The following is a 26,334-nucleotide window of genomic DNA, read 5'->3' as shown; positions in this document are numbered from 1 at the left end:
TAGTACTACCTATGTCTTCAATATTTAATACTAAGTTTCAAAAAATTCCTTGAGTTCTTGGACTCCTTAGAGGTGTAATAGCAATGATAATTAATATTATTATTGTTTTGATGATGATTCAGGACCTCCATGGAGTCATAAGACTTTGTGGGAGGCTTGCCCTAGAAAACAGTATCATATCATTCCCCAAACCCAATCACCACCTGTGCTCTTACCACTCCATCAGGCAATGCACTCCACGGGTCAACCCCCCCCAAATCCCCAGGGATGACCCTGTCTTCCCCCCTCCACCAAATGAAAGAACTTCCCAGTGTCAACCCCCCCCCCCAACTACCTCTCCATCCATCCCCATAACCAACACTGTACAGTCCTGATACCATCCCCATCTCTGCCATTTGCCTCTGCACATTCCCCCACCCCCCCAAAAAAAATCCCAGGGACCAACTTCAGCACACCAGTCTAGATGTGGTCTGGAATGATGATTTGTATGCGTTTTGTTTTTCTTTTATTGCATTTTCATAACTGCATTCCAGATTTTTAATGTTTTTCTTTTTTAATATGGGTAGTGACCTTCTCTCTCTCATAATGTAGAACAGTAATACAGCTCCTAGGAGCTGGGTTTCACATTATGGGGAAATATCAAGATTAGTGATTGGAACTTGCTCCACCTTTACCATGAGTTGCCTCAGTGTTGCACTCCCTAAAAGGTCAGCTGTAACACTATCCAGGTATTTGCTTATGCTTGGACTCGCCGAACTTTATATATTTACTATATTCGGCATGAAACTCTTTGAGTTTCTTATTCGGCTATGAAACAATATGGGATGTAATATCCCTTAACTTAAATAAGTTTATATGTCGCCGAATTGAAGTCTTTGGCTCTTCATATAATTAATAATTTTTTAATTTTTTTTTTTTTTTCAAGTACTTCAGAGGCTGTTTTATGAATTATCTTGAATAAAGTTTTTCATTCTTCTATACTTCATTGAGTTTGGCTTCTTTTACAGTGATAATATCTTTTGTGTGCACACATACTTATTTGCATTAACAAATATTACTTTAAACATGAAATCATATGTAGTAAAATAAAATGGTATATGTGAATTATTTTTTAGGAAACAAGTTTGTGTGTGTTAATGTAATAGTAAACAGCAATGCATTAAAGATGTAACTGCAAAAAAACTGTTTATTAGAACTGTAAGTACTTACAGTGATTAGTTTAAAGTTTACTTTCGACTTAAAGTACAGTATCAGTTATTTAATTACATAAAAATGTTAGAAAAATAATATTTGAATTCATCTTTGATTTAAATATATACATGTAACAAGTGAAGCTTTATTTCAAAAATATTGATCTTCAAAATAACTGTAGAAATCTGTATTTAATATAATTTTGCATTAAAACATATTCAACATATATGTCTACATATAATGTACATCGCTTTTATTATTCTACATCACTTTCATTAAACCAAGTGGGATTAAAATAATCCTTTGAATTTATAGTTGAAAATACATGCATTAAGCATAAACATCACTTAAAAACTTTCATTAGACCACATCACGCTTGTGAATTTAAGTATATGAAAATGTAGAATATAAGTAAGTAAATGTTACTTTTATGCATTTTCAAACAAAAGTTGATTCAACTGTGTCAGAGCAAACTAACACAATGAAAACTTTGAAAAAATTAGAGTGTAAAAGCTAATAAATTAATGTTTACTAACAGCAACAACAACAACAACAAAAATATATGTGTGTGTGCACGCGCTCAAAATCAAATTCAGCAGTATATACTGATGTCAGTTTTAAACCATATTCTTATAAAAGTAGGAACTGCTATAATTTTATGTAGCAGTTCTTACTTAAAATTATTAAAATTACAATATCCAATTTTTCTAAGCAAGTGGAAATCTTTAAATGTCTAGCTGTCAGAGATGATTATATTCAGAATAATCTTATTTATTTAGTTTTTGACATTTCTTAATTTAGAAATTATATGGATATTGTCATGTTGTTATGGAATTAAAAACTTGTGAAAGTAGAAGAATTACATGCAGTATTTCTTTTTCTTCCTCCTTTCAGGCAGCTAGGCCAGGTGGTCTGTTTCGGTCTTATCCCAGCATTTCATCAGTCTGCATTTGACGCTTTGGCTTGCATGTTTCTGAGCATTCTGTCATATGCTACTCATTTTATATGTTCTTTCCATTTGATTGTGTATGTTTCTATTGCTTCCATTATTAGTTTAGTTTTAGCTTCAGTGTGTCTTCATTTCTCTTTTTATGTAGTCTTGTATAACCTGTTGCTCTCATATATTTCAATTCTTATTGAAATCTTATTTCTTTCTTTTATTGTCCATGCTTTGCTGCATATAATAATGTATGTTTTGATAAAATATTATATATTCTTAGTCTGCTTGTTTGTTGACAATAAGAGAAAAAGATAAGAAAAAGAATCATTACAGCAAAAATGAAATATATGAGAAGAACAGCAGGTTATGCAAGACTACACACACAGAAAGCATTAAACCAAATAATAATAATAGAAAAATACAGAACCAATTGGAAAGAACATCAGAATGAGTGGCATATGATAACCCAGGAAGAGATGATGAACTACAAACCAAAGGGTCGAAATGAAATGTAGGGATGAGACTGAACCAGGCCACCTGGAAGAGATTCATGAAAGGAATAAGAAATAGAAATTACCTGTTTACTGTGCATAATTCTTGTACTTTGCAAGTTTATAGCTCCACAATGGCAATATAATATCCATATAATTTGTTTCAAGAAATGTTGAAAAAAAATCGAGGCTATTTATGAATATAATCAAATCTGATTGCTAAACATATAAAAATGATTTTCACTGGATTAAATAAATGATGTTTGATATTACCTGTTTATATTGAATAGATAATAAAGAATAACATCTTACTTTTGATATGTTCATTAATGTCTTTCCTATTACTGTATTTTAAAATCTCTTATTTATAATGCAAAAGTTGTATTAACATATTACCTAACTAAATATCTTATCTTAATTTTATTATTCACATTTCTTAAACTTCCCTAATTTGATAACTAAGAACTGTTAAATAGATTTTTTCTGTTGTGATCTCTTCATATATTCTTCCTTTTTTTTAGGGATCTTAAACATAACAAAACAAGCTGTTGTTAGCACAAAAATATATTCAACATACTAATAATGAGAAGCATTTGATTTGGGGTTTTAATTCGATGGAAGAGCCCAAAGAGTTGCAGTTTTATCAGCACTTGTAGAAAGGAACGTGAAATCTTGAGGATGCCACCGACCTTGAATAACTTTGTCTGTATGTTCTGCTACGACAACACTTGGAAGAGGCTGAGTTAAGTCACCTAATCAAGATAAATGACTTTATATAGTACAATTCATTTACAAAACATATCAGATATTAAATTTAAAGTTATAGTATTTTAATAAAATTATGAATGAAAAAAAATAGTAAGTAATGTTTCTGATTTAACTATAGTAAGTGAAACCAATAGTCATCTTCACCTATAAAAAATAATCAAAACTGTAGTACTGATTTGTAAGAGGCATTTGAGAATATTTTGTAAATTCTGCTATGACTGCCAACAATAATACAATAATGAGGTGCAAAAGTAGTATATATTTCACATACTCAAAGAAGTCTCACTTTGGGAGGAAAATGGACAAAATTCCTCATCAATTTCTATAATCACGGCTTGTGATCATGTAATAATCTTATTGTTTTCAGATAATATAACAATATCTAGAAAAGACAAGCTCAATATGAATTTTCATTTTATTACAATTATATTTTATTCGGGCCTGGTTGGCCGAGTGGTTAGCATATCTGCTCTCCAGCCAAAAGGCTGTGGTTTCGAATCCTGCCATGGGCATGGATGTTTGCGATTGTCTGTGAAAATACTAGTGGTGGTGGTCGGCAGTTGATGGCATTAGTGTAGATCAGTGGTCTCCAAACTTTTTGCCATGAGGGCCACATTGCGTACTTCAGCACTGTTCAGCAGGTCGTAGTAATAAAAAACTCTAGAACTAGATACATGAGTTTTATTGAAAGCAGATAAAAACTGATTACAGAGTATGTGAGATTAAATTATCGTATATTAATGAGAATGAACACTATCAGCAAATTCTCATATTTTATCACAAATTATAACAAAACCATTAATGTGAATGATGTAACTGTGTTTTTAAAATCTTATTAAACTCAGGTTCAAATTTTGAAGTTCTAATTACAAGTAGTGATTTCAAATGTTCATCACATAAATTTGCCCTGTATTTTGACTTGATATATTTCATTCGGGAAAAGTTTGTTTGCAAAGTATGTTGTCCCAAAAATAGAGATAAATTTACAAGCAAATTTCTTCAAATTTGGGAACTACTCAGAGTTCGAAAATTTATAAAAATCGATCAAGTTTCCTTCTTTGTATTTATCTTTAATATGTTCATTTGCCCGAAGTTCAATAATTTCCATTTGAAGTTGACTTGGGACATCAGTAACAACACAGTCAAACGGATTTTGAAAATTGGTTCATTTTAACTGTGTTTTTACCGACTTTTTTAAGTGTTCTTATTTTGTGCGAAAATAATTTTTTTTTGTTGATAAAAAAAAAAGTTTATTCGGATGTAACTTTTTAATTTCGTTTTGAATTCTTTTAAATGTTTTTCTTCGTTAGTCCATTTTATTACTAAATCACTTAAGGAATTGACAATGTAGATATGAATATAAATTAAATTACACTTTAATAAATATTTCCGATATTTTGGCAACATCACATTGCCATCTTCAAAAGGAACTTATAAAAAAAGGCACGTGCACATAGGCACTACAACACAGTAACTGAGAATGAGGTGATGAAGCTATTGTTCTCCTAAAAGTCCTGATGGTGCCCTTTAGCAAGCTAAGTAGGTGTTCTTGGCTGTTGAGCTGAAGGTCTGCTGATGTAAGCCTCCCAAATTTGGGGCAGTCTCATACAACCAAATTTGTTGAGGTTTGTAGAGTTTCTTAGGGCTGAGGCTGATTCCATAAATCAGCAAGCCTTCAGCCCAACAGCCAAGAACACCTACTTAGCCCACTAGAGGGCACCGTCAGGACATTTAGGAGAACAATAGCTTCATCACTTCATTCTCAGTTACTGTGTTGTAGTGCCTACGTGCACATGCCTTTTTTATAAGTTCCTATTGATGATGGCAATGTGACGTGGCCGAAATATCGGAAATATTTATTAAAGTGTAATTTAATTTATATTCATATCTACATTTCCAATTCCTTAAGTAATGCATAACCAACATATAAGCCTGTCTACGAGAATTACCATCATCCATGGAGATGCGATCACGTGGAAGGCCCGGCAATACGGTAAAATGAAGTTGTCTAGACAATTAAATCGTCTGACTTTCTTATAACGCTGCTGGAATAATCAGGTAATCCCGAATTGTGTAAAATTCGAGCACCATTTTGTTTAACAAAAAGCTGTCCGTATATATAACCACGCCAGCTATGCTTTGCTACAGGAAAAAATCGCCACTACGCGGTTTCTCTTAGCGGACATTAACAAAGCCATTTGTGCTTTTGAAGACTTTTTTTGAAGCTTTCATGCACTTTAAATCACGAGCTTTGGTCAATTTTACATGACGTTTCATGTACCGCTGCAGACAAAGAATTTGAAAAAATACAAGGTCGACAGATGAAAAAATTAAAAAAAAGAACTCGACCGTCAATCAAAACCTTCCTACCAACACCATAATCAACCTTTCTTCAGTCACCCTGAAGCACTCAATGTGCTTTCACGTGGCCACAACTTTGCCATTGCTCCCAGAAAAATACCTAGTGAGGATATTATGATCCAGATCGAACGCAGAATCCACCACCTTCCAAATCAAATCGCCAACAGTGTAAGACTGGATGTAGCTTGTGTCCTCTCCAAAGCAAGACCACCAAAAACCAACATATCCTACAAGGAATATAAAGCTCTGCAGGACATGAGGAATAATAAATAGTTATCAGCAAAGTGGATAAGGGAAATGCGACTGTAGTATTTAACCAAAAGGACTACACAGGTAAGCTAAATGCTCTTCTATTAGATCGGACTACTTACCTCCATATCGAACAATCCCACCAACTCACAAATTAGAAAACTTCACAGGCTCTTTAAGAAAGTCATTTCTTGGCCTAGAAGTTACTAACAGATTAAAGCCGTTTAACTCTATACCCCCCCCCCCCGGTATTTATGGACTCCCAAAATACATGTGCCATTACATCTCATAGTGGATGGCATTGATTCCCCCACATACAAATTAGCTAAACATTTGGCCAAAGAGCTCGCACACTATACTGGCAACACACCATCACACATAAAAAACTCAGCCCATTTCAAAGCCAGCATAGAAAACCTTACACTCCAACATACTGACATAATAGTCAGCTTTGATGTCTCCTCCTTATTCACAAATGTCCCACTCAAGAAACTTTAGAGCTAATCCAAGCTAAATTTTATCCTGATATCTCAGTCCTCTTTCAGTTCACAATGAACTCAGGCTATTTCGTTTGGCAGGGAAAATTTTACAAACAAATAGAGGGGACAGCTATGGGTTCAGCACTCTCCCCACCCTTGGTCAATTTCTTTATGGAGACCTTTGAAGTAAAAAGTCTTAGCCTCTGCCCCAGAAAAACCAGCCATATGGCTTCGCTACATATTGATGATGTGTTCGCTATTTGGCCACATGGCTCTGATACACTCCTCTCCTTCTTAACACACTTAAACAACCAACACCCCAGAATCAAGTTCACCCTGGAAAAAGAGGAAAACAACAGCCTCTCTTTCCTAGACACACTAGTCACCTGCCAGCCTGATGGAACCTTGGTTTTCTCAGTTTATAGAAAACCCACCCATACAGGCAAGTACATTCACCAACAATCACCCCCCCCCCACAACAATATGGAGTAGTGAAAACACTATACAACAGGGCTAAACTAATCTGTTCGAACGACATGGCCCTAAACACTGAACTAAATCATCCTCATCCTCAACACTTTTTCAGCTATCCCCCCCCAAAAAATATTGAAACCTACAACCACAACAAGGATTACTCTAAATCTATCACATTCCCTACATCCAAGGTGCCTCAGGAAAAAAAAGAAAAAATTACCAGAATCTTAAAAAAACAAGACTTGACCTCCTGTTACAGACCATACAGAAAATTGGCATCCATTATCCGCTGCACTAAAGACCAACCACTTCCCCTAGACCTACCTGGTGTATACCAGGTCCCTTGCAGCTGCAAACTTTTTAACTTTGGCCAAACAGGCAGGACAGCAAATATCAGAATTTCAGAACACAAGGACTACATCCGTTTTCACAAGTACAGCCATTCTAGTCTTGCAGACCATGCTCTGGATACATGCCAGAATATGGTGGAAGAAAGCTACAGTAATACACCGTAGCAAATACAAATTCGAAAGACTATTTATGGAATCAGCCTCAGCCCTAAGAAACTCTCCAAACCTCAACAAATTTGGTTGTATGAGACTGCCCCAAATATAGACGGCTAACATCAGCAGACCTTCAGCCCAACGGCCAAGAACACCTACTTAGCCCACTAGAGGGCACCATCAGGACTTTTAGGAGAACAATAGCTTCATCACTTCATTCTCAGTTACTGTGTTGAAGTGCCTACGTGCATGTGCCTTTTTTAAAAGTTCCTTTTGAAGATGGCAACGTGATAATGGAAATATTTATTAAAGTGTAATTTAATTTATATTCGTATCTATGTAGTCAATTCCTTAAGTGATTTAGTAATGCATAACTAATGTATAAGCCTGTCTATCAGAAGAGTCCATTTTAACTGACCTTTTACAGTCAGAAAGACTGCAACTTGGATTACGGTTACTTTTTTCTATTCGGGAATATATTTAGAACACAATTTTAATTAATGCATTTGAAATCTATCAACACCCCATGTTTTTTTTTTTCTGCAGATTCTTATTGAAAAATTAGTCCAATTGGCAGGCCGGATAAAATCATATCGCAGGCCGCATCTGACCTGCGGGTCATAGTTTGGAGACCCCTGGTGTAGATGAAGAAGGTAGTTGCGGTTGGTGGAGTGGTAGAGACGGAGAGTTGTAGGGTAGGTACCTTCCCTCGATGAGTGTTGACTCCCTGGAGGTGTTACATAATAATAATATTTTCCTGGAACAGGTTTTATCGTGAGGATATAAAAAATTCAATTCTAATTAAAATTAATATTTTAATTAGAATTGAAATATGAATTTTAATACTTCATGGGGAGGATAGCAAGAAGAAGATGAGTATTGCTGATGATAGCAGAAGAATTGAGTAGAAATTCATTAAACTTTATAAACTTCTCAAGGTTAATCTTACTGTGACCAATTTCTGTCCCCTCCTGCTATTAAATAAACTTTATATTATAAGTAAATTTAATGTGTACAGTTCCCCACTCTCATACAAATCAAATTAGAAAATTCATTTTATTATTTTATTTATTTTTCTTAGATTTAATTGTGTATTTTTAGTATATTATTGTAGTATTTTAGTGTAGTTATTGCATTATAAGCATTTTATAACATAATTTCAGAAATATTATTAGATTTAATTGTACTCTTAAAAATGGCGGCAAAAACTCATCGTAACAAGACAGTGACTAAAGCTAAAGTTGTTGCTACTGAGAAGAGCGTTTGTCCTAAACAAAAGCACTGCTGCAGTGATGATAATAATTTATCTGAGGATATGTTGACATTAGAAATAGCTTGGTTAAAAGAAATTATTAGGAAATCCACCAGGGAATTGGAAAAACGTTTGTCTAAACTTAGACAAGATAAGAAAAAGGATGAGAACAAGAACAGATAGGAAAATACGGAACATGGAAACCAAAATATTAATAACAATAAGGTAAGTCAGTGAGTATCTAAGAAAAAAGAGGTAATATGGTATGGTGACTCAATTTTAAAATTTGCGCTTGCCGAGGGAGTCACCACTTCTAATTTCCAGGGAGCGAAAATTAAAAAATGACAAATGTAATTGAAAACCAAAAAAGAAATGTAAATGAAATGGTAGTGTTGGTAGGTACTAATAATTTAAATGGTGACAAACATAGTATGAGAGAAGATGAAAGGTCTGTTGGAAGAAGTGAGAAAGAAATCTGAGCGAGTAAAAATTGTAGGATTACTACCTGGATACGATAGTACTGAGTTAAGGAAGGCGATGATAGCAAATGATTTCACGCACAGGCCATGTAGAAGATATGGATGTGAGTTTTTAGATGTGTGGGGTGTGTGTTTCATGGCAGAAAAGATTTGTATAAGAATGATGGCCTGCACTTAAATTCATTTGGCATCAGAAACCCGGAAAAATTACTTCTCGGTATGAGACCCAATGCAGAGAGTCAGGGAAACTAGATCATAAAGGGAGGAATAAGAAAATGTGTGTGAAAGTTCAGCTATGGTAAACAAACATGATAAAGATATGAATGCCTTTGAACATGGTTATGTATGTGGCAAAGGAGTGAAATAATATGCTTTGGGTTCGGACCTTTTAAGTATGTCTGGGGAGGGAAAAGAGAAAATTCTAGAACAAGACCAAATACATTGCATATCTAATTATAAGAATAGGCTAGGTCATAAATTGTTATGTCTATACACCAGTATAGACATAACAATATAGTTCTAATGCCAGGAGCATTAGAAACAAAGGGGTTGACTTTGTTGCTTTATTGAATACGATGTGGCCTTAAGATTGTTGGCATTAGTGAAACCTGGCTATCAGAATCAGATATGGTAAGTGGGATTGAGTGTAACGGATACTATTTTTAGAAACGACAGAAGAGATAGGAGAGGAGGAGGAGTTCTACTAATGATATCAAATGACTTAAGTCCAGTTAGGGTAGAAATACAAGAAAACAATGATGGTAACAATGTCCCATTTAGCAATGAGTTTGAGTCTATCTGGTGTGAAGTGGAGGTTAACAGAATGAAATATATGGTGGGGTATTGCTACAGACCTGTCGGCTCAGTTGTAGGGGATGAAGAAATGCATCGCCAATTTAGCGTTATGGGTACCAAGCGAATGATCATTATGGGTGACTAATTTTCCAAACATTGATTGGGTAGAAGAGAAATCTAATGATAAGAAAGAACAGGAATTTATTAAATTGTTGTGAGACAACTTTCTCAAGCAGCATGTGAAAGAAGGAACTAGAGGTCAAAGATTGTTGGATTTGTTCATGGCTTCAGAAGGGATCTCTGTCAAGAATATGGCTATTTTACCACAATTGGTGACAGTGATCATAAAGTTCTTTCTTGAGAAGTATCTGCTTGTATTGAAGCTCCGATTAAAACAGGTTACATGCTGAACTACAAAGCAGGAAATTATGATCAACTTAGAAGAATACTATCTTTGGTCCCATGGTATCAGTTACTGAATAGAAAAAATGTCAGCAATGCGTGGGAATCTTTGAAAAAGGCTTGAATGAGGTGGTGTCTCAAAGTATCCCTAGTGTTCGAAGAATAAATAGGTTGGGAGTGAAATGGATGTGCAGCCTTATTAAGCAAGAGATCCACAAGAAAAAGATGATGTGGAAAGAATATCGTAAGAATAAGAGTGACAAGAGTTATGAAATGTATAAAGGTCAGGCCAGAAAAGTAACGAGTACTGTGAGAAAAGCTAAAACGGAGTATGAAAAGATATTGGCATGCAAGCAAAAATCAATCCAAAAGAATTTTATCGTTATGCCGCAAGCAAAAGAAAGAATGCATGTGGAAGAATAACTTTATTGAATGCAGATGGTACACGAGTGTCGGAAGCCAACGAGATTGTTCAGTTAATGAGTGCTCACTTTGCTAAGATATATCAACCAGGTGTATGTAGCATGGTGCACAGTGCTACTGCTATGTTGGATGAAGAGTTAGAGGTTCATGAAAATGAGGTTGAAGAGCTCTTGCATAACTTGGATACGAATTTGCCAATAGGAACAGACGGAATATCAGCCCGTCTGCTCAAGGAATGTTCAGCTGAATTGGCTAGGCCTTTCACACATTTGCATAACTTGAGTCTCAGCTCAGGAATGGAAGGAATGTATGATAGTTTCATTGCACAAGGGTGGTGCAAAAACTGATATGTCTAACCACCAACCTATTAGTATCTGTGGTGTGGCAGTGAAGATTTTAGAGAAGTTGGTAAAAACTTGCATACTGAAATGGGTAGATAAGCATTCTATACTCTGCAGGGAACAGCATGGGTTTACTAAAGGAAGATCATGTTTTAGCAATTTGCTCATATTTTATAACAATGTTACGGCTGAGTTGGCTAAAGGGAATGGATACACTATGATAATGTTGGATTTTTCTAAGGCATATGATAGGATACCACATGACAGGCTCTTGCATAAACTGCAGAATATGGGATTGGAATATAATCTATTGACTTGGATGGTTGACAGACCGATATCAAAAAGTGGTATACAGTGGGTGGGAATCTTCCAGATTTAAGGACTTTGGCCTTTGCGGATGATCTTTTCTCGTAGTCTCTACTAAGGTAGGCTTGCAGGAACTTCTTGACTGAGCATTTAAGTGGTCACATCACCTTAGATTAGCTCTGCTGACACATTCTTGAATCAAAATATATTATATTGAACCTCCAATTGCGATTAAGAGAGAGAGAGAGACTGTAATTACATGAAAGGAATTGTAGGCATTCAGTTAAGAGAAAATCAGTTCCTGCCTTTCCACTTTTTTTTTTCTTTTCTTTAATATTATGCTCTCTGAAAAGAAATAATGAATAACAGTGCATCTGTGGAATGATTATATTGACACATTTAATTTTGAAATAGAAAAAACTTGATTGCTAGAGATCCTGAAGTAAAATTGTTTTGATATCTTTGGGACATAACATTTGTGAAGAAACTAGTAATGAAATCCATGACTTCTGAACTGGTATTCTTTAGCATATCCGCTCCCAGCCAAAAGGCTGCGGGTTCGAATCCCGCCATGGGCATGGGTGTTTGTGATTGTCCGTGAAAATACCAGTGGTGGTGGTTTTCGGTAGATGTTATTGGTGTAGTTGCAGTCAGTTGGCAGATTGAGTTGGTGGAGACAGGTGCCCTCCCTTGATGAGTCTATGGACTCCCTGGAGGTGTCAAATAATAATAATAATAATAACAATGTCAAGTTCCTTTCTAATATCTTAATTTTTAATATTTGTTATTGCTGCCATTAGTTCACTCCCCTCATTTTTCTCAGACCTCTCATATCTGTGGTCTCCAGTCTTTGATGAAGTGCTTTTAACTCACCTCCCAGATCCATAACTTAAAACTGGTTTGGTATTTTGGCTAATTTCTCTCTTATTACATATAAATTTATTCAGTAGGCTACCCACAATACCAGCTTTACTTATTGTGTTGTCTATTTCCAGATTTAACTTGCCATTTTCACTAAAAGCTATATTTTCACTAAAGGCTAATAGGTGAAAACATTTTTTAATGTTTTTACCTATTTAGGATCTCTATTCAGAAGCAGCTGAAGTTTTCTATATTCCTGCCTATTTCCAGCCAGCCTGGTTGGCCGAGTGGTTAGCATATCTACTCTACTCTCCAGCTAAGAGGCTGTGAGTTCGAATCCTGCCAAGGCCATAGATATATGTGATTGTCCTACTAACCATTTATCATATGTACTGCTGTAAACCAGTGTCCTGGTACAGTATATACGACCAGGATTTTTTTTTATTTTTTATTTTTTTTTTATTATTTTTTTTTTTTATGTCTTTGCACAATAAAAATCAAATCAAAATTCCTGCCTATTTTCATTTTTGGTTATTTTTATTGCTGATTTTCATGCTAAATTTGTCACAGCTGGTTTTCAATTTAGTTAGAGAATCCTGGAGACTGGCACTATGTGTCAAGGAATACAACATCAACTGCATAAAGCAAATAGCTAACTTTGACCTGTCCAATTCTAATATCACACCAATGCCACTTTCTTTCATAATGTGATCCATATAGATGAAGAATGAAGTAGAGATAATGTGCATCCTTGTGTTACCCCTGATTTTACATTAAACCATCTTCCCACATTTCCTTTAATTCTAATAGCTGACTGACAACCAAACTGCAAAACTTTTATACATCCATATTTAAGGCATTTCTGGTCAGATATCATCTACTCCAGCTGCCTTTCTATATTTCATGTTTTTAATGGATTTTTCTACCTCAAAATTGATATGTACTCCTCTTTGCATTCCTCTTGAAAATTTTCTAATATGGTTCTGTCACTACTTATTTCGTTTAACAGTCTTTCAAGGTGATTACTCCAGACATCTATGATACCCTTATCACTTTTATCTTCAGTTTTCATATCACCTTTATCATCTTTGATTCTTTTTACAGTATTCTTTCCTCCATTTCCAAGCTTTTTCAATGGTCTCACAAACATTTTGCCACCTTTAAATGATATATTTAGTTTAATCCTTTTTCCAAGTGTAAGCAAACAAAGTTTGCGCCTGAAGTATCTTCAGGACTAGGGTAACTCGTGGCAAAGTGGGCTGAGTTCTCATCACTTTCCTTAGTATCGCATAATGCAAAGCACGTCTTGCAGACATGTATAATGCTATACATTATGGGAAGGGTCACTATCCAGACCGGTTTCAACTTTTACTGAGGTCTCTTCGGTGATACCAAGGTTGAAGCAATGCAGAAGTCATATTTCCATATGCCAGTTGCCAAAAGGTGTCACATCTTATTATTAAATTACTCTGGATTACAGAAAGATGTTGGAAGTTTTTTCACTTGGTTAGACTACAAATTATATAAATAAATTATATATTTAGTTTAATCCTTTCAAGTGTAAGAAACAAAGTTTGCGCCTGAAGTATCTTCAGGACTAGGGCAGCTCGTGGCAAAGGTGGACTGAGTTGTTATCACTTTCCTTAGTATCCCATAATGCAAAGCATATCTCCTTGCAGACATGTATAATGCTATGCATTATGGGAAGGCCCACTACTCAGACTTTGGTGATACCAAGGTTATCATCTCTGGATCTGGCTCCCACTGAAGAGACCTCAATAAAGGTCGAAACTGGTCTGGGTATTGATCATTCCCATAATGCATAGCATTACATGTCTGCAAGGAGATATGCTTTGCAATATGGGATACTAAGGAAAGTGATGAGAACTCAGTCCAACCTTGCCACAAGTTGCCCTAGTCCTGAAGATACTTGTTCAGGTGCAAACTTTGTTTGCTTACACTTGGAAAAAGGATTAAACTAAATATATAATTTATAGTCTAACCAAGTGAAAAACTTCCAACATCTTTCTCTAATCCAGAGTAATTTAATAATAAGGTGTGGCACCTTTTGGCAACTGGCATATGGAAATATGACCTGCATTACTTCAACCTTGGTATCATCTCTGGGTCAAGGCTCCCACTGAAGAGACTTCTAGGTCGAAACCGGTTGGATGCCTGGGTGATGGATAGCAATGCTATAGCAAATGAAGTTTACTGAGGCACGGCTGTTGGTGTTATCCCTCAGATGAAATATGAGTGGCTCTGCTCAGTGGTGGGGTGAGCCAGCCATGGGGTAGAGCCAACGCTGAGAGTTCTCGGAGACAGGGCGAGCCTGTTATTGAGGGGAACAATGCTGAGTTTTCGATCCTGCAGGTCACTCATTATTGTGTGATCCCACAAATTTTTGGAGAGGTAATCCCGCACTTAAACAGAGAAACCGGTCTGGGTAGTGACCCTTCCCATTATGTGTAGCATTATACATGTCCCCAAGGAGATGTGCTTTGCATTATAGAATACTAAGGAAAGTGATGAGAACTCAGTCCACTTTTGCCACGAGTTGGCCTAGTCCTGAAGATACTTCAGGTGCAAACTTTGTTTGCTTACACTTGGAAAAAGGATTAAACTAAATATATAATTTATAGTCTAACCAAGTGAAAAAACTTCCAACATTTTGCCACCTTCCTTATATTTATTTTCTATATTCTTACCAAAGTCTTCCCATGACTTTTGTTTAGCTACTTTTACACATAGCTTAGCTCTCTTACATTTTTCTCTATACTCTTTTAGTGCATTTGCAGACGTATTTGCTAGGAATTTTTGGTATGCTTTCTTCTTTTCCAGGACTGCTTCTTTAACTTCTTGTGTCCATCATGTGTTCTTATTTTCCTATCTTTGCAGAAACCTTCACTACATACCTCTCCAGCTGAATCAAGTCAATATTTTCTTGTTTTGAATCTGTTTCATTTTTCTTCAATAATGTTTGACAGTCTACAGTTTGTGTATAACAGCTGCTCAATTTCATACCAACTTTATTACAACAGTTACTGAATTTAGTCAGGGAATCTTGCAGACTTGTACTGGATTTATTTAAAAGTATAACATCATCTGCATAGAGTAAAGAGCTGGGATTATTATTATTACATACTAAATTTTTCAGGAAATGCCAACATGTACTAAAATATTAATGAATACCTTCCAATATTTCAGCAATGTTACATTGCATATTTGGGAAACATAAAACTATGATATGTGCACACACAGGCACTAACAACGAGCAAATGAGGCTGAAGAAGGCTACTGGCGTTGGTTCTAGACTCCTAAAGGTGTCCCCTAGTGGGCTAAATTCGGTTGTCTTGGCTGTTGGGAGCTGATGTTGTAAGGATGCAAGCTTCCCAAATTTGGGGCAGTCTCATCCACCCAAATTTGTTGAGATTTGGGAATTTCTCTAGAGCTGAGGTTGATTCCAGGAACAATCTTTCATATTTATATTTGCTATGGCGTAGTAAAGTGGCTTTCTTTCAGCGTATTCTGTTGTGGGTATCTAGTGCATGGTCTGCTAGTCCTGAATGGCTGTATCGGTGAAACCGGATGTAGTTTTTGTGTTCAGATATCCTGATTTGGCCGTAGTAGGACCGTTTACAGCTGCAAGGGACCTGGTATACTCCAGGTAAGTCTAGAGGAAGTGGCTGGTCTTTGGAGTGGATAAGGGATGCCAATTTTTTTATGTGGTTTATAACAGGGTTAAGTCATATTTTTTTGGATTTTTGTGGGCTTTTCCAGATGTGCTGCTCCAGATATAAGGAATGGTGATAGATTTAGTGTAATCTCTGTTAAGAAGGAAGGGGGGGGGGAGTTGTGGTTAACTGGTTTTTAACATTTTCTGGATTTTTTTGGGGTTTTAGCCATTGGCTAAGAAGGTGTTAAGGATATGGTTAAGTTCAGTACTTGGAGATTGTTGTCTGAACAGATTAATTTAGCCCTCTTATTATCATCATCATTATCAGCCATTGTTGATCCACTGCTGGATCAAGGCCTTTCCAAGATTACTCCAAAACTGTCTGTCCATGGCTCTCCTTTTCCAGGTCACTCCTGCAATCTGATGATATCATCAATCCACTGTGATTTAGGTCTGTGTCGTGGTCATTTTTCCTCTCATGGAATCCAATCCAGTACTTCTTTTGTCCATCGTTGATCTTATCTTCGAGCAATATACCCAGCCCATTGCCACTTCAGATGTTTCACTTTTCCTATGATGTCAGAGACTTTGGTTTGATTTCTTATCCATGTGTTCCTTTTGTGATCTAATCTTGTGATACCAAGCATACTTCTTTCCATACTAAATTGTGTTGTTCTTAATTTTTGAATTTCCTCCATTTCGTCCATATTTCACAGCCATACATCAGTATAGGAAGAATACATTGGTTAAAAACGTTTCTCTTCAGACATAATGGTAGTTGGCTTTTGAATATTGAATATAATTTTCCAAATGCTTTCCACCCGAGCATCGTGCACCTTTTAATTTCGTCCATGATATTTTGTTCCATTGATATCTGTTGCCCTAACTATATGTAATGATCTACTTGTTTAATTTCCTCATTACTGATTTTAATTATTTCTGGTTGGACATAGCTATCGAACATAACTTGGGTCTTCTTTAGGCCAGCTGTTTTGCTAGCAATTTGGAATTCATCAATACGAGTCTGTAATTCATGCTCAGTTGAAGTAAAGATAACTATGTCATCTGCAAAGCACAAATGGCTTAAATATTTTCCATTTATCTTCAGACCTTTCCCTTCACAATCAAGAAGTTTGAATATTTCTTCTTGGCACACTCTGAATAATTTTGGAGATATTGTGTCACCCTATCTTATACCTTTCTGTATTCCCACAGTAGAGATGTTTCCATTGAAATGAATTGCTGCTGTGGCATTGGTGTATGCTGATTTGATGGTTCTGATGTATGGCTCTTCCACTTGTTGGTTTCATAATGTTTTAAGTATTGCACAAGTTTTAAGTGAATTGAAGGCTTTCTCATAGTCAATAAAACCAAGACATAGTTGTAACTGTTATTCATTACAGTTCAATAATCTGCTGTACAATTTGAATATGGTCCATTGTACTAAAGCCCCTTTGAAAGCCTGCCTGTTTTTCTGGTTGTGCTAGGTCTAGATTCACAAAGCCCATGAGCTGACTTTTGTAAACACTTTGTAAACCACTGATAGGTTGGTAGTTCGTCAAGTCTTCTATCTCAGCTTTTTTATGTATCAGAATTAGGATAGCCTTCTTCCATATTGTTGGTACATCATTTTTCTTCTGGCATGAAGTAAATGGCATGAAGGGAACGAGCAAAAGAGTTAATTGTATTAATTGGTACGAATGATTTGAGAGAGAACAAGGAGCATGTCAGAATGAATGTCAGGAGACTGCTTGGAAAGATAAAGGAGAATAGTGTGACAGGAAGGGTGGTCAGTGTGTTGCCTAGGTATGATTGTGGTGAAATGAGGCGGAGAGCAAGGATTATGAATGATATTCTGGCTGAAATGTGTGAGGAGATGGGAGTACAGTTTGTTAATGTGTGGAATGAGTTTGAGGGACGAAGTGAGCTGTATGGGAGCGATGGACTGCATTTGAGTGGTTATGGTGTGAGTCGCTTGGAGAGACTGCTGCTGGAAGGTAGAGAAGTGAATAGAGAGAATGAATCAGATCGAGAGGGGAGTGATGTGGAAGAGCAGGAGAGTAAGACAGGAGAGATTGAAGGAGTGGAAATGAATGTGGAAGTGAGTGGTATGAGTATAGATAATGAGAGAATGGGTGTGCAAGAGGAACAGGGAAACGGGGAGGCTCAGGGTGGACAGGGATACACAGCGTGAGAAAGGTGGATGCTCCAAGAGGAGGTGAGAGAATGTGTAGGCAGGAAAGTAATGGGATGATCAGGGATCAAAAGGAAACAGATGGAATTGCAAAGGGTTCTAAAATGAAGAAGCAGAAAGGGAAATGGCCCCAGTCCAGCATGGAGAGATCACATCGAGTGAGTGGTATCAGTGGAACTAGCTGTAGATCCAGAAATGAGTTGTTGTGTTTGTATACCAATGCTAGAAGTATAAGAAACAAGGCGGATGAAATGGTTGCACTAATTGCGTCTGTGCACCCAGAGATTGTCGGAATAAGTGAGACATGGTTAGATGAGGATGACATCCTGACAGGAATAGAGATGGAAAGGTATGATGTGTTTCGTGAGGATAGAAGGGGTAAAAAGGGAGGGGGAGTGCTATTGATGATAGAGAAAGAGTTATGTCCATACAAGGTAGAGATGCAAGGGGGAAATGGGGCCAGTGGTTTTGAGGCAGTATGGTGTGAGATAGAGGTGAATAGATTCAAATACTTGGTGGGATGTTGTTATAGACCTGGTAATGTGGATGGTGGTGATAGTGAAATGTATAGTCAAATAAGCCAAGCAAATAAGAAAAGGATGATCATTATGGGTGATTTTAATTATGGCAATATAGATTGGAATGAAGAGATAGCAACTGGAAGTAAAGAAAATGAGTTTCTTGAGTTTTTGAGGGATAACTACCTCAGACAGTATGTAACAGAGGGCACAAGAGGATTAAGGGTCTTGGATTTGGTCATCTCATCGGAGGATGTAATTATCAATGAGGTATCAAATCATCCACCAATTGGCGAAAGTGACCATGAGGTGATTACTTGGGTGGTTGCCAGCAGTGCAAGGACCCCTGTGAAAAAAGGGTATATGTGGAACTACAAGGGGGGTGATTATGAAGAGCTCAGGAGACAGCTTGCAGGTGTAGCATGGAATGAGGAGTTAGCTGGAAAAGAGATCAATGCAGCTTGGGGGATTTTCAAAAAATATTTAGTGGATGCAATGTCTAAATGTATACCACGGGTGAGAAGGTTAAATAAGTTAGGTGTGAGATGGATGAATAAAGAGATTAAGCATGCAATACAGAGAAAAAGGGCATTGTGGAGGCAGCATAAGAGAAGTGGAAGTAACCAATTTCATGAGTTCTACAAAGACCAGGCAAGGAGAGTGACTTGGTTGGTGAGAGTAGCTAAAGAGAGGTATGAACAGCAGTTAGCTAATGAAGCTAAAAAGAATCCTAGGGAGTTCTTTCGATATGCAGCCAGCAAAAGAAAGAATGATTATGGAAGGATGACATTGATTGGAGGAAATGGTATAAAGACAGCTGTTGCAGAATGTGTGGTGGAGATACTTAATGAGCAGTTCATAAAGATCTTTCAATCTTGTGAATGTGACTTCATGGAGAGATTAAGAGCAGTTGATGATGGGGAGGAGAGACTGACTGTAAGTGAGCAAGAGGTGTTTGGGGAGTTGAGTAAACTAGATGTAAATAAGGCTGTGGGACTTGATAATATATCACCGCTTATTCTGAAGGAATGTGCCAGAGAGTTGACACCTGCCTTGACATATTTTTTTAATACGAGTCTTGCACTTGGTCAAGTCCCTAAAGAGTGGAAGGAGGGCAAGATTGTGCCACTTCATAAAGGAGGTGATCGAACTCAAGCATCAAACTATAGGCCTATCTGTGTGTCAGGTGTTGTGGTTAAGTTGTTGGAGAAGCTTGTGAGAACTAGGATCCAGAGTTGGGTTGACAACAATGGTATAATCTTTGATGGACAGCATGGATTTGCTAAAGGGAGGTCGTGTTTTAGTAATCTACTTACTTATTACAATAAAGTGACTGCTTCCTTGGACAGAGGAGAAGGATACACAGTAATATACTTGGATTTCGCAAAAGCTTTTGATAGAGTGCCTCATGATAAGTTGACAGTCAAACTAGAGCAGATGGGGTTGGATATTAGATTAGTGCATTGGATTGGAGACTGGCTATCTGATAGGTATCAACAAGTTGTGTATGGGGGTGCAATATCCAGGAAAAGGAAAGTCACTAGTGGAGTGCCTCAGGGATCTGTTTTAGGGCCATTACTATTTAACTTGTATATTAATGATATTGGCGAAGATTTGGATGGAGATATTCAGTTGTTTGCAGATGATGCAAAGTTGGGACGAACCATAAAGAGTAGTGAAGATGTTGTGGCCTTGCAAGAAGACTTGAATAAATTGAGTGATTGGGCAAGCAAATGGGGATGTGAGTTCAATGTTGCAAAATGTAAGGTTTTAAAATTTGGAAAACAAAGATGGGATGCAGAATTTATGCTTGGTGAAAATATATTGTTGGAAGTAGAGGAAATAAGAGATCTGGGAGTGATAGTGGATAAGGATCTAAAATTTAGGGGTCACATCGCCAAAATTGTGAAGACAACACAAAGACTTCTGGGAATGATGAGGAGGACACTGACATGTAGAAGTAGGGAGATTCTTTTTCCATTGTATAAGGCTTTGATTAGGCCACACATGGACTATTGTGCCCAGATTTGGTCACCTGGTTTTCAGAAGGATGAAGAGATGTTGGAAAGGGTCCAAAGGCGACTGACTAAGGTAGTTTCTGACCTCTGGAATGTCGAGTATGAGGAAAGATTGAAAAGATGTAATTTGCAGAGTCTAGTGGAGAGAAGGAAGAGGGGAGATATGATAGAGACCTACAAGTTGGTAAGGGGTTGCTATAGGATCAATGGTGGAGAAGTTCTACAGCGAATAGTGGGAGATCAGGGGAGAACCAGAGGTCATCCCTGGAAACTGTATAAAGAGGGTGTGAGTAGGGGAGTGAGAGGCAGGTTTTTTTCGTGCAGAGTTGTGAATGATTGGAATGCCTTGCCTGAGAGTGTGGTGTCTGCAGGGAGTTTGAATGTGTTTAAGACCCGGTATGATGAGATGTGTGTGAGATAAAAGGACCTCCTAGATGAGTCTTTGACTCCATGAGGTCTTGTTTAATAATAATAATAATAATAATAATAATAATAAATAACTTTTGTTAAGAGTTTGTAGATTATTTCTCCATCTGTTTTTGGAAGTTCAGCTATGACTCCATCCTCACTTGCAGCCTTCTCATTTTGCAAGCTTTGGATGCTCCACATTAATTCTTCTGGTACAATCTGTGGTACTTCAGTTGTCTGATAGTTGTCTTCTTCATTTAATTCATCATCCTGATAAATACTGAACAAAATTCTTCAACTCTTTTTACTATAGCATATCTCTGGTGATGGTCCCATCTTGTAGTCGACTGCAACCATCTGTTTGCTGCTGTTCGGCATTTTTGAGACTACGGTTGTTTTCAATTGTTTGTTGTATGAATTTACAATTGAATTTTCTTATTTCTTCTGTGATACATTTTCTGATTGCTTGGCCAATTCAATGTATTCAATTTTATTCTGTAGGTTAATTGTTTGTTTCATTTCTCTTCGTTTCTTCATAAGCTGTTTTGTTTCTTCAGAGATTTTGTCTTGTTTTTGTTCTGTGGTGCCAGCTATTTCAAGTGAGCATTGCAAAAGGTTTTGGATAATAATGTCATTACTTTCTGATAGATCAGCATTGTCATTTATAATAAGATGTTTAAATCTATTGTTTAGTTCATGTTGGAATATATCTTTTTTAATGCTGAGTTTGTAATGGGAAGAATTGAAGAATCTATGTTTTGCTTTGATCTCCAAAACATTTTCCTTCTTTCTTTTTGGCAGTTTATTTGGATTTTACTGTGTACCATATGATGGTCACTTCCAATGTTGCAGGTGTTTATAACAGAGCAGTCTTGAAAGGTATTTTTTCTTATTGCTGAGGATAAATGTGTTTTTTTTCTTGAAAAAGGAATGCATGATATACAGGTTTTCTTTTTCTGCAAATTCTATTAACCTTGTTCCTCTGTCATCTCTCATGCCATATCCAAAATTTCCCATTGAGCTTTCATCTGAATGTTGAATACCAACTCTAGCATTACAGTCTCCCATTACAATTCTGAAATGATGTTTTCCTTTATTGTAGAGCTGGGATACACCATGATAGAAGGCTTTAATTTCTTCGTCAGTATGACTTATTGTTGGTGCATAGACTTGGATGATCTTAAGAGTGTATCTTTTCGAGATTTGAACAACAATACTTGCTATTCGATTAGATGCACTGTCAAATTCTATTATGTTGTTCAGTTTTTTGTTGATCAAGAATCCAACTCCACTAATTCTTTCCTTATCTTGGCCTCTATATATTATAATATAGTATGTCTCCATTTTTTAATTGAAAAATTTCTTCACCATTACGTCTAACTTCGCACAGTCCAAAGAATGTCCCATTTTAGTAGCTTTACCTCTTCAGTTAACCGTGCTTCACTGCTCAGAGTCCTACAGTTTAATGTTCCAAGGTCTAGTTTTCACTGGCAGTTTTCACATGATCTGGTTACCCAGGGATTCTTAGCACCCTCTGCCTGCTGCCATAGGTGGTAACAATCTGGCCTCCTGGGAATGAGGGCCATTTTATTTCTGTCAGATTCATCTTGGAAGGTTAGGCCATAAATTCACCATGCTGGCCAAGTGCGGGTTGGTGAATGGCAATATTTTCACATGGGATCGCCAGTCCCAAAACCACTGGTCCATGGCTCTTTATTCAATATATTCAGAGCTGCCCTGATATCCAATGGATGGTAGTCAGGGTTTTTTCCCCCATCCGCTACCTAGGAGACATGCTCGGTAGCCCGTGGGAGCCCTGTTATATAGGGTTTTTATAATCCCATATTGTTATGTGTGTGTGTGTGTGTGTGTGTGGTGGTGGTGGTGATTGCTGGTAAATGTATCTACCTGTATGGGTTGGTTTTCTGCAAACAGAGAAAGCCAGGGATTCATCAGGTTGACATGTCATCAGAGTGTCTAGAAAGGGAAGACTGTTGTTGTTTTCTTTTTTCAAGGTGAACTGAATTCTGGGGTGTTGATTATTTAAGTGTGTTAGGAAGTTGGAGTGTGTCTAAGCCATGTGGCCAAATAGAGAACACAACATCCACGTGGATAATATAATAGGGGGACAGATGTATTGGACAGAGGTGATGCATATACAGAAATATTTTTATGGATTTTGCAAAAGCATTTGTGAGAATAACACAAAAAAATTGGTACTGAAAAAAGGAAGACTGATAAATTTCAAAACTTCAATATAGCATGGTTAGATACAGCTCCCTTGCATAACTTTTTGAAAGATTAGGAAGTTGTGCAAGGGAAAAGTGTCTCAAAGGGGAGAGGATGGTAAACGTGATTCCCAACAAGATTCTGTTCTAAAGTTATTGTTTAATTTATATGTTGATAATATACAGTAATATGAGTTTTGAAAGAGAAATATTCAGTTGTTTGCAGATGATGCAAAATTAGGGAGGATAATAGCAAAGAATTCTGATGATGTTATTCATTATCTGAGTGCACTGCTGTAGTGAGATGAGTGGGTTAGTTGGTTTTTTTATGGGATATTCAGTTCTTATGTGTAGTAATTTCTTATTTATAATCCTTAGGATTGGATCCCTTAGACTCGGGTTCCAGCTTTCAGACTATTCACAATTAGTTCCCCTGCATTCAGGCCACTTCAGACAGACTCGTTGCTTCCTGATGTTCTTGTAAAAACCATGCACTCTGCAACAGGTTTGTGAAAAACTATATCTCTGTATGATACTGACTCACTTTCAGTTGAAAATATATTTATTTCAGATAAATGTGACTTGCATCACTGACAAACTGAATACAAGTTTTTTTCTGACTAGTGAACATCACATCCTAAGGAGATGCTTAGATGAATGGGAATATCAGTTTAGTATTACCAAACATAAGGTTTTATATTAATGTGATTTAACTAATCTGATTTACAGTAATGTGATTGAACCGAGGATGTGATTTGGATTGTTATGCACAGTAGTTTATGATAATATAAGCTCAGTATTTTAGTAAACCTTTTTAACATAACTACCTGTCTATGTACAGCTGCATAATGTGTTGGGCAGACTCACACCAATGTCCTGGTTTATCCAATGTTGTTTCATTATTGGGAATATGCACAGACCACTCCAAGTTTTATTATTATTATTATTAAGGGTGATGAGTCTAAGGACTCTATGGAGTCCTTAGACTCACAGAGGGATATTCTAAACATCATGCCAAGCACTATCCAACATTCTGCAGTAACCATCACACTTTGCTTTGAACTCATTCACAGTCATGGCACCTACAACAGACTCTGGCAACCACTTCCACTCAGTCAACACCCTCCAAGCAAAAAATTTAGTCTTTACACCTTCTGCTAATCATGCTCCGTTTCTGGCCCCTAGTTTTCTCACTACCAGATCTATTCTGAAAAATTTCCTCTGTAAAACTCCTTCAGTAATTTGTATGTTTCAATCATATCGTCTCTTTTCTGTCTGTCAACCAATTTCTATAATCCTACAATACTCAACCTGTTCTCGTAAGGTTCACCCCACAGACTGGCTACCATCTTGGTCATTCACTTTGAGATCCTCTCCACCTCCTCCTCATCGCTAAGAAATCTAGGTGACCAGATCTGCATGCAGTAGTCAAAATGGGGTCTTACCAAGGCTCAATAAAGAGGTAGAATAACCTGCTTGTCAGGGTATTCTTCAGTAACTAAGTCATCCATTGAGCTGCTTTAGCCCTGTGTGGAGGGTGGTTGAGCCGTGGAATGCATTGCCTGATGGAGTGGTGGGAGCGAGAACGGTCAGTGAGTTTAAAGAGTGGTATGATAAACTTTCTGTTTCTCAGGGGGGGGGGGACCTCCCCTCAATGAGTCTTGACAGACTTTATGTCTTAGGAAGGACCTCCCTAGATGAGTCTTTTGACTCCTTGGAGGCCTGAATAATAATAATAATAATAATAATAATCTACTAACATCTCCAAATCCCTGACTTCATCAATTTCCTGGAGTACAGTTTTGTCAATGTGGTACACAGCTGGTCATCTTTTTGCCCCAAAATGCATAACCTTGCCACATTAAACTGACATCCATTCTCCTTTGCTCAGACTGTCAGTCTATCCAAATTATTCTGCAAAATTTTAACATCATCTGTATTAACTATTGCTCTACCCAATTTTGCATCATCAGCAATTTATATATCATTGATGTATAAATTAAACAGTAGCAGCCAAAGAACAGAGCCCTGTGGTACACCACTAATTACAGGCCTTCTAATGGACTCTACTCCTGAATAAACTACTCTCTGATATCTCTCAATCAACTACCCTCTTATCCACGTGAACTTTATCAGTCTGACAGTATCCTGTCAAAAGCTTTTGAACTCCAGCAGTATCACTGTACCCATTGCCTTTATACATAACTCTCAGCTGACACATAAACACATAATGAGAAATTGATATTTGCTATAACAAACTATTTCTGTGATTTTTATATAAGTTCTTTCCACATAATTTTCTTTAAAAACATGTCATACTATTCTGCATAATATGTACTGTCATGTTTGAAAGTAGCAGTCTATTCTGTAAAATTTCCACAATGTAAGTAGTGTCATATCCAGCACTGTAATATCCAGCAGGACTATATATCTATCAGTGCACTTCATCCTTAAAAGTACCACCAAAAGTCGAAGTTCATACCCCACCCCCCTGCAAATAACACCTCCAAACCATTGTACTTTCATCACCAAACTTCATAATTTGGATGATGCACATAGGCATCCACCACACCCACATATCTTAATGGAAAGTAAGGGTGAGGTGTGATTTATTATGTCATATCATATACTTCTAATGCTCTACAAACAGCTCACAATTTTCTTTATACTATGAACTCTCTCATTATAACAAACTAGTGAAAAGTCCTGATCAATGCACAGTCTCAGTTTCTATTGGAAGGACAGCTGCACATAAGCTCAATCATGACAATTAACAGCACAGATATACTGGTACAGTTGATTCTTACTATAGCAAACTTATATAGACCACAGAAGTAGTTTGTTATAGCAAATTTCTTTTAGCATAGCATTGTACCTGTTGAGCATTGATCAGGACTTTTTTTTTTTTTTTTTTTATCACTGTCATATCAGTGGCCCATCCTCACATTTCCAGTGGCTGATAATGTTACTTATAGTT

The 26,334-nt window shown here is 36.9% G+C and overlaps 1 protein-coding gene across 1 annotated transcript in view; it reads right to left on the bottom strand.

Moving 5' to 3' along the window:
- Positions 1-1,159: 1,159 nt before the first annotated feature.
- The window catches only part of LOC150110632 (WD repeat-containing protein 47-like), a 264,760-nt gene continuing 239,585 nt past the window's right edge, over positions 1,160-26,334 (bottom strand). Inside the window, exon 9 of the mRNA XM_090403442.1 lies at positions 1,160-3,374. Coding sequence (XP_090259568.1) covers positions 3,229-3,374 — 146 coding nt within the window. The 3' untranslated portion in view covers positions 1,160-3,228. The remainder of the gene's footprint in view (positions 3,375-26,334) is intronic.

Source organism: Typopeltis vanoorti, chromosome 1, assembly GCF_054136105.1.
Source record: "Typopeltis vanoorti isolate ZY-2024b chromosome 1, IOZ_Tvanoo_1.0, whole genome shotgun sequence".
Classification (NCBI taxonomy): Eukaryota; Metazoa; Arthropoda; class Arachnida; order Uropygi; family Thelyphonidae; genus Typopeltis; species Typopeltis vanoorti.
Note: the sequence above shows the minus strand (reverse complement) of the source record. Positions and strands in the feature narration are given on the sequence as shown.